The sequence below is a fragment of the Propithecus coquereli genome, unplaced genomic scaffold (assembly GCF_000956105.1).
Source record: "Propithecus coquereli isolate 6110/MARCELLA unplaced genomic scaffold, Pcoq_1.0 Scaffold370, whole genome shotgun sequence".
Taxonomy (NCBI): Eukaryota; Metazoa; Chordata; class Mammalia; order Primates; family Indriidae; genus Propithecus; species Propithecus coquereli.
The window spans coordinates 2,111,136-2,124,462 of record NW_012149397.1 but is presented as its reverse complement, the minus strand read 5'-3'; the positions used below and the strand labels follow the sequence as shown (position 1 = coordinate 2,124,462).

At 56.7% G+C, this 13,327-nt stretch overlaps 1 protein-coding gene across 1 annotated transcript in view; it reads left to right on the top strand.

Moving 5' to 3' along the window:
* Positions 1–13,327, top strand: part of WNK2 (WNK lysine deficient protein kinase 2) — a 124,428-nt gene that overhangs the window by 59,155 nt on the left and 51,946 nt on the right. Inside the window, exons 8-15 of the mRNA XM_012651814.1 lie at positions 3,345–3,544; positions 5,800–5,955; positions 6,423–6,614; positions 8,376–8,903; positions 10,851–11,132; positions 11,637–11,686; positions 12,579–12,747; positions 12,817–12,933. Of these exons, the coding sequence (XP_012507268.1) occupies positions 3,345–3,544; positions 5,800–5,955; positions 6,423–6,614; positions 8,376–8,903; positions 10,851–11,132; positions 11,637–11,686; positions 12,579–12,747; positions 12,817–12,933 (1,694 nt within the window). The remainder of the gene's footprint in view (positions 1–3,344; positions 3,545–5,799; positions 5,956–6,422; positions 6,615–8,375; positions 8,904–10,850; positions 11,133–11,636; positions 11,687–12,578; positions 12,748–12,816; positions 12,934–13,327) is intronic.

The window sequence follows — 13,327 nt, the reverse complement described above, 5'->3', positions numbered from 1 at the left end:
TAGTCAGTCCCCAGACACTGGGGAATGTGGGTCCTGATGCCTTGACCAGTCTGGAGCCCATCCCCGCAGCCTACCCTGCAGAGTGTGGACAGCAGGTGTGGCTGAGTGTTGTTTCAGGGAAGGGCTTGGGGCTTTCCCTACATTTCCCAGTGATCTGTGACCAGAAGTGGTTAAGTGTTGCTGAATTCCACTTCTCAGAACAGATGCGGGGACAAATGTGCCTTGAGCCAGTAGGGTCTGACGGTTCAGTCCTGCTCCTTGCTGTGGATTTGTGGACTTGAGGCAGGTTCCTTGTCCTGTCAGGAGAATTGCAGTCCCAGCCTCATGGGGGGACATGAGGGCCAGATGAGGCATTGGCACTGGCTGCTCCGTGGGGGTGTCCGTCCCATGGATGGAGTATGCCACTGTCTTGGCTTGTGGTTTTTGTCCCAGGGATCATCCGTCTCCAATATTATCTCCCTTCTAGTGACAAAACCTCTTATATGTTTTTAAAGGCAGTATTACCAGTGAATTGGTGGGAATAACTTTGAATCTGATTTCGTCTAAGACCAGTTATAGAGAATCTAGTGTCTTCTGCACATATAGGCAGAAATGTCCTGCCTTCGCCCTTGATGCCCTAAAAATTCATCAGTAGGCTGAGGACAGAGGGACAGGCTTCGTTCCATGAATACACATGGAGTAGAGTTACAGAGCCCAGGGACCTGCCTGGGCCAGTATTTCAGCTCGTTCATGTGGAAAGACTGAAATAGCCTGTTTAATTTATTTAATACACACATCCTTCATTTATCATTATAATAGCTAGTTCTTCAAAGTAGGCGATTTAAATTCACACAAGCAGTCATCACTTTGAGATATTAATAGTTTGCCTACTATTTATTTCACTCGAACCTGCTCAGGTTTGGAACAAAATTAGTACATCATTGTTCCATTTATTTTCTGATAAATCTAAAAAATTAAAGAGCACAAACTTTTTATAGGAGAAAGTTCTCCATATTTGACACAGCATTACATACTTTAAAATTGTAATTGTTGGATAAATAATTTATCGGATGGGAATTTTTAAATCTCCTTTTATTGTACTTTGAAGACATAGTTTGGGCTCTGGAAATATATTCTGCTTGTGGTCAGATGTCGTAATTCAGGTTTGATCCACTGGGAGAAAATCGGATGAAGATGTCGAATCAATTGACGAGCTGAATTCGGGTGTAGGTGTTCTTTCTGCAAACGGACTCACTTCTAGTCTGACTTGTGCAGAGGCCATAGCCACACTCCTGAAAAATGCTTTACTTGTTTATTGAAGTTTCTTTAAAATAGGTAATATAGTCACATAGTATAAAATTCAGAAAGTCTAAGAGGGTATGCAGAAGTCCCTTAATTGTCTTCCCTAGAGGCAACAGATGCTACCAGTCTCTCAGCTGTCCTTTTGGAGATAATCTGTACACATAGCCCATCACACACTCATGCATGAACACATGTGGACACATGAATCTACAGACACCCCCCATGCGCACATATGGACACATGCATGTACAGAGACACATGCACGCCCCACACACGTGCGCACACGGACAACACATGCACACCACCACCCACCCACATGGACACATGCATGCACACATGTGAGCACACGCCTACATCTGTGCATACCCATGCAGGCATGTGTACATGCACACACATCTGCAGGTACACGTGTGCACACATGCACACTCCTATATCCCCCTCTATTCCACAGTGGATAGCACCCCTGGCTCTTTTGCACCTTGTCGTGGTCTGTTCTGGTCGAAAGAGGTGGCCTGTCCTCACTCTCCCATCTGTCCACAGGGTGCCCAGGGATGGCAGTGCATGCTGTACTTCCCGAGGTGAACTGGTGGGGCTGTTGGACAGTACACACGGGAGCTAGAAGGACCTGGTTTGAGGAGTGAGACTGGCCGACAGACACACGTTTGCATGTTGGAAGATGCGACAGTGTATCTGCCCCCAGCCATCCTGATCAGGCTCAGCAGAGGCTTCCCCAGCTCCATTTACACAGCTGGTGGCTGCCATAGCACAGTTTGTCAATAGGTTCAAACATGATTTCTAAAATTTGTACTTACACAGGAAATGAACACATTTGCATTAACACATATGGTTAGAGTTGCTCTACTTGAAACACATCAGGTCTGTACACGTTTTCTTTCCCTCCCTCCCGCCCTCTCTCTAAGTGGAAATCACCACTTTAATGACCACTTAGCTCATTAAAAATCAGAGCTGCGTGTCTAATTGGTTTTGCACAATTAAACCTCAGCATTCCTTGTGTCCTCCTAGGTTAAAATAAGTTCTAATCAATCCCTGGGAAAAATTATTTTGGTGTGAAGCCAACAAGATTTCCCCTTTACCTTGTTGAAATTGTAAGTGGACACAATACTCACTCTGAAATGCCACCCTGTGAAAATAGCTTGGTATTCGCAGGTGGCAAACCCTCTTGTTTTTGTAGCTTTTGGAACCTGGAAGTCGGTAAACCCAAAGTGCCATTTCAGACAGCCCGTCACCTTTCCCTCTTCGCGGCACGGCCACGCAGGCGACGGCAGTCCCAGGCACGTCTGGGTGAGACAGGCCCGTGGGCTGTGGGGTTTCTGTCTTCGCCCCCATGGGTTTGATGCATCTGGGTTTGATGGGGCCAGGCTGGCCTGACCCGTGTGAGGAGCCTCTGGGGAGGCTCGGACCGTGGACGCTTGGTGCCACCGCCGCTTTCACGTCCGCCTTTCAAGGCCTGTCTGTAGGGGATGGGTGGGCGGCCTTGGCCCCATTTTCCAGTCAAGTTAGACCTGGTCCCATGACCCTGATCCTCTCAGTTCAGGCCCTCTGTGACCATGTGTGAAGGTGGTCAGAGTCCTGAGATACCCTCCCCCTCTTATAAAACACAAGTGATTGTTGTTTCCTCCACAGTGAAGAAATTAGCTTTTTCTTAACTTGAACATTCCAGCAGCCTCCCAAGTCTCTTCAGGCCTTTAAGAGCCGGCATGAGCGCTGACTATCCAGGCCTTGCCGGGCCGGTCGCACGTTGGGTTCCTTGTCTGTGAATGAGGTGGACGACTGCACCTGCCTCCTGGGAGGGTTGGCAAGATGGGGTCGCCCTGGCATCGTGCTGGGCAGACGTCAGCTGTGTTGGGGTGGGCACACAGTGACAGCCTCTGCAGTACTGTTCTGTAGCAGTTGATTGTTTAAACCACATGCACGTATTATTTGTGTGATCTGGAAAAACAGCCAAGCTTTTCTTTTACAGAAGAAAATATTCAGACCAGCCATCGTTTGCTTGTGTGGTGTGTGGAGATACCGTCTCTAAGTCCTGCTTTTGTCCTCCCCAGCGGACAGCACCTTTGACAGCGGCCAGGGCTCCACGGTGTACTCGGACTCTCAGAGCAGCCAGCAGAGCGTGGTGCTGGGCTCCCTCGCGGACGCGGCACCACCCCAGGCGCCGTGTGTGTGCAGCCCCCCCGTGAGCGAGGGGCCTGGCCTGCCGCAGAGCCTGCCCTCGCTGGGGGCCTACCAGCAGCCCGTGGCCGCGGTGAGTCAGTGCGCCAGCCCCACCCTGTCCCCACCCTGTCCCCACCCCTGCGATGGGCCGTCCAGGCTGCGCAGGACTGCTCAGTCCGTGACCACACTTCCCCTGCGAAGCCCTGCTAGGTAGGAAGACACACTGTCGGAGCACCAGGGCTTGAGAGGCTGTGACAGTGTCAACTCATAGCCACAGCGTGGCTCCTGGCGACCGAGCGCTGGGCCTGGGGCGCTACCTCAGACTGTTTCAAAGATTCCAAAGATGACGGGAAGCATCATTGGTAATAATGAAACCCGAGACCCATATCACCATCCAGCCCACTGCAGCAGGCCCAATGGCCATTAAAGTCAGAGCTATGAGGCCAGGGCAGGACATGGGGACACTTTCAGGGAGCCTGCTCGGAGAAGCGTGAGTGGTAGAGCCTCGGGCCATGACTGCACTTGTGAGATGAGTCCTAAGATCTGGGAAAGACTAAGATGTTTGGGGTCACATTGGGCATTGATTTTTGATTTTGATTTTTTTTTAACACTAAAGAAAGTAAAACAATCTCTCACGTCCCAGTCCCAAGTGCCTAGCCACAGAGAAGTTGCCTGTGAACCCAGGCAGTGGGTCCTCTGAGAGCGATTTGTGGGGTGGTCTGTCTGCACCCCTTCCCTAGCGAGCCACTCCTGTCTGGAGCTTTGGTTACGCGGTCCTCACTCGCACACTCAGCGCTGTGGCCGCCTTCTTGGCACTGGCTGAGCGTGGGTGCTCGGGCCGTTCTGGCCACGTCTGTCCTGCTGGGCACCCTGCCGTGCCCCTGCACGAAGGCTGTCTGCACTGGCTGTGGACATTCCCTTTCCCCTTCTGTCCACGCAGGGCTGGGCTGTCGGAAAGACCCAGAAAGTCCCTCTGGAAAAACAGTTGAAGTCATTTGCCAAGTGTGCCTTTGCTGACCGGATCCCCAGGACTCATTTGCGATTTGCATTTGCAATTTTGTACATTTTACAAAATGAAGTGAAATATGATTTTAAGTGGCGGAAAGAGCTCCCTTAAAAATAGGCTACTTGCTACTCCAGAGTGGTGGTTCTTGGCTTTGAGGATCACCCAAGCTGGGGCTGAGCCAGAACATTCTGCCCAGCTCTCATCCCTCCTTAGCCCAGGGTGAGGCTTCCCCGTTGTCGTGTCACGTACTCCCTGCCTGAGTTCCCGCTGGGCCGAGTCCTTCTTGTGAGGCCTGGGTAATGAAGCCAGTCCCAGTGTCAAACCAAGAGGCCCAAGCAAGGTGGTCACAGGTGCAGCTGTCATGTACCGGAGGCCCAAGCTCTTTCTCCCGTCTCCCTGCCTAGTGATGCGGAGACACTTTAGACAAAAACACTAGGGCCTGGAGGGGGGTCTCAGGTAAATCCAGAAGCACAGCTCCCAGACGCACCTGCTCTTCCCACTTCACCCTACACTGCTTTTCATAAAGCACCGACTATGAAAACAAAGTGAGTGACGACAGTTTTGGGAATACTGTTGCTTACATGATCCAGAGGACCCCAAGGGAGAGAATGCTCGTGGGCTCGCGGTAAGATAGAAGAACCGTGAGCCCGGCTTCAAAGTCAGGGACCCACGTTCAGACTTGTTTCCTCAGCAGCCTGCCTGCTCCTCAGGTTCCCCTTGTTTCGAAGTAAATCCTAGACAGCAAGACATGTCCCCCGTGAATATTTCGGTTTCTGTCTCTGCAGGATAAGGATTCTTAGAGAGTAGAACTCAATGCCGTTATCATACCAACAAAATTAACAAATGAGCAGCAGTTCCTTAATGGCATCCACTTTCTGAACGCTCAGATTTCTAATTCATTTGCGGTTTGTGTTCACACTGCCACTGGCTGGGGGTCATGTCCCATCTGTGGGGCCCCGTTTCTCCCCACCGTTGCATCTGAGTGGTGGAGGATCCCAGCTCTGCTGAGCGCCCTCTGTGCTGGTTTTGCTGCCCGAGCCTGCATGGTCTGGGGTCTTCCTCAGCACACCTCGTGCTGATAGTCCTTTCTCCACAGTTCTGCAAAGCCTCTGCAATGACCTTTTTCATGGTTGCCTAATATTCTGTGGGTTGATGTGCCAGACTGTTCCCTGGCTGGGAGCTGTGGCTGTTCATAGCCTTTCACTGTCATGCATAACGCTGCAGGGGTTGCCACACTTTGCTTCTGCTGAGTCACGTTCCTAGGAAAGAGGTCCCTAGTCGGGAAAATAGGCCTGCTGGGCCCAGAGCAGCTGCTGAGTGTGGCCTGGTGCTCTCCGCAGCCTGGCCTGGCGGTGGGCTCCGTCCCGGCCCCCGCCTGCCCTCCCCTCCTCCAGCAGCATTTCCCGGAGCCGGTGATGAGCTTCGCCCCTGTGCTGCCGCTGCCCAGTGCCCCTGTGCCCACAGGCCCAGGCCAGCCAGCGCCCGCCAGCCAGCAGGTGAGTTGGTGTGGCTGCAGCCCACCATCCCTCACAGCAGGCGACAGCCCTGCTGGCCCTGGGGCCCAGGTCTGTGAGCACTACCCATGGCCCCTTTGCCCTCGTCCTCTGCGGTTCCCCCCAGTCCTGTGGTTTGGATGGGGGTAGGGGTGGCTTTCGTGTGCATGTGTGTGTATATGGCATTTATGGGACCTTGTGCACGGAAGGCTCTGATCACTCAGAATGTTTCTGCGAGGTCTGCCTTGTGCCTGGCTCCAGACTGGCTGGAGTTTGAGGGTTGGAGTGTGAGTGTATGTGTGTGTGAGACTGTGCAAGTGTGAGTGCGAGGCTGTGTATGTGCATGTGAGTCTGTGTGCACGTGACTGTGCACATGCGAGGGTGTTGGTTTCCTGTCATGTCTACGCATGTGGGGTGCACCTGTCTCTCAGCAGGTTGGGGGTCTAAGGGAGCCTCTTCTCTTCCTACAGCCTCCTCCGCTGGCCCAGCCGACACCCCTGCCACAGGTCCTGGCCCCACAGCCCGTGGGCCCCCTCCAGCCGGTGCCCACCCACCTGCCTCCGTACCTGGCCCCAACCCCCCAGGTGGTGGCCCCCGTTCAGCTGAAGCCTGTTCAGATGCCACAGGCACCCCTGCAGCCACTCGCTCCAGTCCCTCCACAGGTACCTCCCGGCCAGCAGCTGCCGTCGGTAGCCCTTAGTTTGCCTGGCCCTGGCCAGCGTACCAGGGCACCCAAGGGGGTCTGTCTCTGTGTGACCTGAGACCTGGGGAGCGGCCTGGGTGGGGGAGTTGGGCTGGGCAGCATGGGGTTTGTGCGACACGTACCAGGACCGTTCCAGGCACCAGCATGGTGGGCCACCTGTCCTCCTCTGCCCACCCACCGTCGTGAGCATGGTGACAGTCTCCCTTAGCAGCTGGCCTGGCTCTTCTCTCCTGCCCTCCAGCCTCACCTTCTCCCTCAACCTTGTGGGCCATTCTTGGTCCTTCTAGGCCTGATGTCTGGGCTATGAGTATCAGATGGACTATCCCAGAGAGGGTGGGCAGCGTGACACCCTGTCACCCGGCAGCCACCCACCAGTGTGCCCGTCTGTCCTCAGTGTCCGTCCCAGGTACATCCAATGTCAAGCACAGGAATTACGAAGTGGCTGCTGAGCTGGCACAGGGAGCGGGCGGGTTAGCCCTAGGTGGCGGTTCATCTGAATGTCGCCCCTTGGAGGCCCAGCAGCTAGCTGGCGGCACTGCTGACTGCAGGGAAGCCCGGCCTCCGGGGCTCAATTGATGCAGCAGAAGTGACTTCTGATGTCTTTCTGTGGGGACACCGTCCATTGTAGTGGTACCTGACCGTAGGGAACTGGCGCAGAATGTAGCTGGGGTCGGCCCAGTTTAATGGCATCGAGGACCGTAGATGTTCAAAAGCCTTTGGTGATGGGGACGGGCTGTTATTTCAGTGGTAGCACAGGCGCTATGCTTCCCTCTGAAGATGGTGGTTCCCACAGGCCCCATCTGGAAGACTCTTTGGTGTAATCTCACCTGCTGCCCAGGCCGTGTCCTTGTCATGCCCAGTTCGATTCAGCTCAAGAGTCTAGTTATTAATAAATCATCTTGCTCGGCGGCAGATGTGGTGTTTATTTAGTTGCCTTTCAAACAGACAGACGTCGATGTGGGCGTTTTTGCCACCTGGTGATCCCACGGAGGAGCGCGTCAGGTGGTGCTCAGGAGCACGCGCTAGTGAAGTGCTAGATGCACGAGATCCCACAACAGCCGTCTCCCAGAGGCGCGTACGTCGCTGAGAGGGCGCAGACAGGACGTTTTGGGAGTTCTGCTGCTGGGAGGCTGGGCAGGATGAGGGCGTTGCCTCAGCCAGCCAAGGGGGCCTCAGAGATTTGCTTTCACCGAGAATCCTCCCAGGAGTTAGTTTCAGTGTGAATTTGTGCAGGTCGGGGGGATCAGGCTGACATCATTTCAGATGTTTGGGGCCAGCTTGGTAGCGCCGACTGTCCCAGCCCTTCTGAATGAAAATCCTCCAAAGCTTTGAAGCCACTGTGCTGTGACCTGTGGTCACCACTGTGGCCCCTCAGTATCTGTCCTGCTCCTGACTCCCTCGGAGCCCCCAGCATGGCCCGTTGGGCAGTGGGGGACGCAGAGCAGCCCCTCCATGCTGAGGCTGAGGGTGACCTCCAGCAGGTCTTCTCCAGGCTGCCGACTTCCCTGTTCTATTTGAAGAGTTTCCCACACTTGGGGTTTCTGTTCGATTGGTTTACATTTGGGTTCCCTGCAGCTACACGAGAGTGTCTTGGATGGAAAAAGCTGCACTACCCTCATCCCACTGACCCCACTGACTGTGGCTGTCCCTGTGTGCAGGTGCTGTGGATGGGGACACCCATTCAGGGTACTGCACTGACTCGCTCCTGTGTCTCTTTCAGATGCCTCCAATTCCTGTTGTGCCCCCCATCACGCCCTTGGCAGGAATCGACGGCCTCCCTCCAGCCCTCCCTGAGCTACCGGCCGCGAATGTGCCCCCCGTGCCGCCGCCTCAGTATTTCTCTCCGGCCGTGATCTTGCCGAACCTCGCCGGCCCCCTGCCCCCTGCGTCCCCAGCTCTGCCTCTGCAGGCCGTCAAGCTGCCCCACCCTGCTGGGACGCCCCTGGCCATGCCCTGCCAGACCATCGTGCCAAATGCGTCTGCCACCATCCCCTTGCTCGCTGTGGCCCCACCGGGCGTGGCTGCCCTGTCCATTCACCCTGCTGTGGCCCAGCTCCCCGCCCAGCCTGTGTACCCTGCAGCCTTCCCGCAGATGGCGCCTGGCGATGTCCCGCCTTCCCCTCACCATGCAGCGCAGAACGTGCGGGCTGCCCCCCTACAGCCAGCACTGCCCGTGCATCCCGAGCCCCTCCAGCCCAGCGTCCACCTTCCCGAGCCAGCTGCTCCGGCCGCAGTGCCAGCGAGCCAGGTAATCACCTGCAGAGCAGGGTGCCGCCCTCCTGGCACCTGGGGGACCCTTAGGACCAGAGATGCAAGGGATTCTTGGCTGCTCCATTCTCCCACAACCTTCCCTGGGCCTGTACTCCCTCTGGGACTGAGGGGCAGCTTGGGCTGAGCGAGGGGGCACCCTTGCCGTCGCCCCTCTTGGAAAGAGTTGTGTCGGAGGCTGAGGGAGGTGGGGCCCGATTCCCACATAGTCAGGAGCCTTGGGAAATGGTGGCTGATGGGGTCCACTGCCCTTCCCTTCCTAAGGGCCAGGAGCCCCTACTCTCATGCCCAGGGGTGCCCAGTGGGCCCCGCATCTTCGCATCTGCCCTCCCTCAACGCCTGGTCGTCAGCCTCGGAGTACCTGCCGGGGTCAGCCCTTAGTGAGGCAGGGCGGACACCCCCATCTTAGGGTGAGGAAATGAGGCAGATAGAGGGATGAGTCTGGGGCAGATGGGGCTGTTGGCTGGAGGGGTGGTTGTGGCAGGACCCTGTCCTCATGTCAGGTGGAGACCCCCGTGACAGCTCACTGGCTGCCCCCCACCTGGGAGCCCCTCACCTGGATGCCCCCCACCTGGGAGCTCCTCACCTGGGTGCCCCCCCAACCTGGCCCCCTTGGCTTTGAGCCCCACCAGCTCTGTGGCCATGGCACACTCCTGCCTTTCGAGCCCCAGGCCTCTCTGTAAAGCAGCTGACATGGACTGTGTGGAGGGGCCTGGGGTGGAGCATCCCTGGGTGCCAGTGCCCCCCAGCCCAGTTTGTGCCAAATCCAGTTTGGAGTGAGACCCTCTGTTCTGAGATGTCACTCCTGGCCATTGCTTCTTGCAGTCTTATTGCCAGAAGGATCTGTACTTGGAGAAGGAGGAGGCGTATTTATTGGCTAGCAGGATGGCATTTGGTTAGGAACGAATAGGAGGAAGCACATCAGTCCCTTGCCCCAGCTGAGCACAGGCTGTCGGTTCCAGTGGGTGTCGCAGCAGCTCAGAGCCCGCTCACTCACGGGGCAGGTCTGTCTCTCAGGAAGGCCAAGGGTGGGGCAGGGAACAGGAAGGCAGGGCCTGGCATCCTCTGCAGGTGTCAGGGCCTTGTTGCCTGGTGGTGGCCTTTCTGGGCTCTTTAGTTAGTGGCTAGAGAGAGCGCAGGGTATCCTGGGAGGTCACAGCCAGGCTTGCTGGTCGTCCCTGCAGTCCGGCCGGCCTAGGGTCTGTAAGTTTGTTGAGGAGCTGGGCTGGCCACCCAACCGCGTCCTCTGAACGCAGACGCTGGGGCATCTGTTGGGCTGGGGCTTGGTATCTCAGAGCCTTCGTGGGTGCCAGCAGGGCGTCTCAGGGCCTGCAGGCCCAAGTGAGTGCAGCCGTTCCTGAGAGGTGGAGAATTTGCCCTAAATTCTCAACCTTCGCAACCCCAGACCAGGGCAGAGAACAGAGTATACTCATACTTTCAAATCCGTGGGCCCTTGTTCCCCGCCCATCTCACCTTTCCCTCCAGATGAGCTTTTAGAGAGAGACCAGAACAGTGGGGTAGCCAGGCCTGAGCTTCAGGTCACCCTGGGGACGGCACGCTCTGGGAAGGTGAGACCGGCAGGCTCTCGCAGGTGGCGGGACATGGGTTTGACGCTAGGTGTGCCTCGCCTTGTGGCCCTTCAGCCGGGCTTAGCCAGGAGTTCATATGCAGTGCCCAGTTCTAGGCCTTTCCATGCAAAGACTCTCAGACAGAAGGGGTGAGAGAAAGCCCATTCTTGTTTGTTTCTGCTAAATCCATCTACCAAGTGTGCTCTGAGACAAGGACTCCCCTTGGGGAGTGTATGGATTGCAGAGGGATGTCCTCGTCCTCTGCTCTTTGTGCTCACTGACACGCCTGGGCACAGCCCTGGCCCCTCAGTAAAGGTGACACTGGCGGCTGACTTCCACACTGTGCCCCGTGCCCCCAGATCCTGCTTGGCCACCCGCCTCCCTACGCTGCAGACGTTGCTGCTCAGGTGCCACCAGCTGCTGTCCTCTCCCCGCCTCTGCCGGACGTGCTACTGCCCACTGCCCCTGAGCTCCTGCCTCAGTTCCCCAGCTCTCTGGCCCCTGCAATGGTGGCAGCTGCTCAGAGTGTGCCTGCCCAGACCACCACGCTCCTGCCGCCGGCAAACCCGCCACTGCCTGGTGGGCCCGTGATTGCCAGCCCCTGCCCCGCCGTCCAGCTGACAGTGGAACCGACCCAAGAGGTGTGTGCCCTGTTCCCTGCCCATCCCCGTGACCCAGCATCATGGCCACCTGGCATCTGCAAGGGGACCTGGAGTCTTGGTCCTATAGGTCACGAACGCTCGGCTGTGGGACAGGCACATGGGGCCTCTTTGTATCTCTCTCCCTAGATTTCACACTTCTGTAAACCCACATCCAGGGGGAGGGCGTGATTTTTATAGATGATTTTGCAGGCTGCTTTCACTGGAACAGGATGCAGAAGCCTTTGAGAATCTTTCACAGAAGCAGTGTGTCCTCTTTGAGGGATGATCAAAGTGGGTTAACGTATTTGGAAAGGAAGTGGCCCCCAGCTTTTAGGAATCCACTTGGCCCCAAGCGTCTCCACAAGATAAAAACCTCTGTGCCTGCCCTCTCCGACTGGTGCCTCCCCTGGCTGCAGTGAGAAGACAGCGGGTGGCAGGCTGGGCCGAGCAGGGAGGAGCAGGAGCTAGAACGACCTGTTCTCTTTTCTCTGGGTTTTATTTCAGGAGCAGGCCCCGCAGGACAAGCCACCTGGCCTCCCGCAGAGCTGTGAGAGGTACCATGTCCAAGCCTTGACCTCAGGGGACAGGCACGAGGGGCGGGGGGAACAGGCCCAGACGCCGACTCAGCCCGGCTCTGCCACTGCTTCACGCGGAGCCTGCTCTGGTTTGCCCTGGTGTTATCAGGGTTTTCAACAAGCATCGCCCCCTCTTTCAGACCTGATCTGATGGAAGCTCAGGGACCTCCTCTCATGGTCTTGTCAGCCACTGCTGTTAGAGGGTGTTAGAGGCTCCTGGCTGTGTGCTGGTCCGTGTTCTGGGTCTGGCACTGGTCTGCAGTCCTAAGGAGCAGGAGGAGGCCATGGGCGGAGAGTTGGCAGTGCCAGGGCCGGAGGGTGGCCCCGTGCACTGGGCTGAGTCCAGCCCAGACCCTGGGGTTCCAGGCCTCTCGGCTATGGGCACTTGTTGTGTTCTGGGGAGGGAATGGTGTCCTTACCAGGGGTGGTCACGGGAAGCGATCATTTGTCCTGCCCTCCCTGGGGCACTGGCTACTGTGTGCACTCAGGCTTTGTTGCTTTGCTCCAGTCCTCACAGTAGCCCCAAGTGGCTGGTGTGTTCTTATTGCTGTTGCATAGATGGGGAGACTGAGGCATGGGGGCTGATTCACAGGTCAGGAGACTGGGAGGACCAAGGTCATGTAGCCAGTAGCTGGGAAACCCTTACCCCCTGCCCTATGCCACCTGGGCACAAAAGGGAGGTGAAGGGGCACAGGCCCTGAAGTGGGCTTGGGGTCCTGTTGCAGGGAGGTCGCCGCCTCTACAGGTCCCCCCTTTGGACCCTGGAGGTTTTAAAGTCTTTGGGCTGTTTTCTGTAGAAGCCAACCTTCCCAACCATAGCTACCGTGTTGGTCGTCTGTGGGTGCCATTAACGTTCTTGGTTTTCACTTAGCTATGGAGGTTCTGACGTCACTTCTGGAAAAGAGCTGAGTGACAGCTGTGAAGGCACCTTTGGAGGGGGCAGGCTGGAGGGCAGGGCCGCCCGGAAGCACCACCGTAGGTCCACACGTGCGCGTTCCCGGCAGGAGAGGGCCAGCCGGCCCCGGCTGACCATCCTGAACGTGAGTGGCTGGGGTGTGGGATGCATGGGCGCAACGTCCTCCGAGTTTTGACCGTGCTGGTGCCCGCAGGTGTGCAACACGGGGGACAAGATGGTGGAGTGCCAGCTGGAGACGCATAACCACAAGATGGTGACCTTCAAGTTTGACTTGGATGGGGATGCGCCTGACGAGATTGCCACGTACATGGTGAGGCTGGGTCTAGGTGGCAGGCTGACTCCCCATGTTCCTTGGCCCTGTGCGGGGGCGAGTAGAGCACCATAGGCCACACAGAGCCTGGCCCTGCATGGGGGCGCTGGTCAGCCCAGGGTCTTCAACTGTGAGTGCTGGCTCCCTGCAGCCTGGGCCCCACGGGCTCCTCCCCACGCTCGGCAGAGACCCCTCGGGTGTGGGAGGACAACTTGAAGCATGTGTTCATAACCCCCTCAAGACCATGTTCCCTAAGGGTTCTGGAGAACCTAAGTCTGCCCCTCAGGATAAAAGAAGGGGCTTTGTGGGCAGGTCACTTGAGTGAGCAAAGAGAGGCTGCGTCCTCACAGTCTGATGTCCTGTGGTCTTTGCTTAGAGCCCTGCGCCTGTTCCC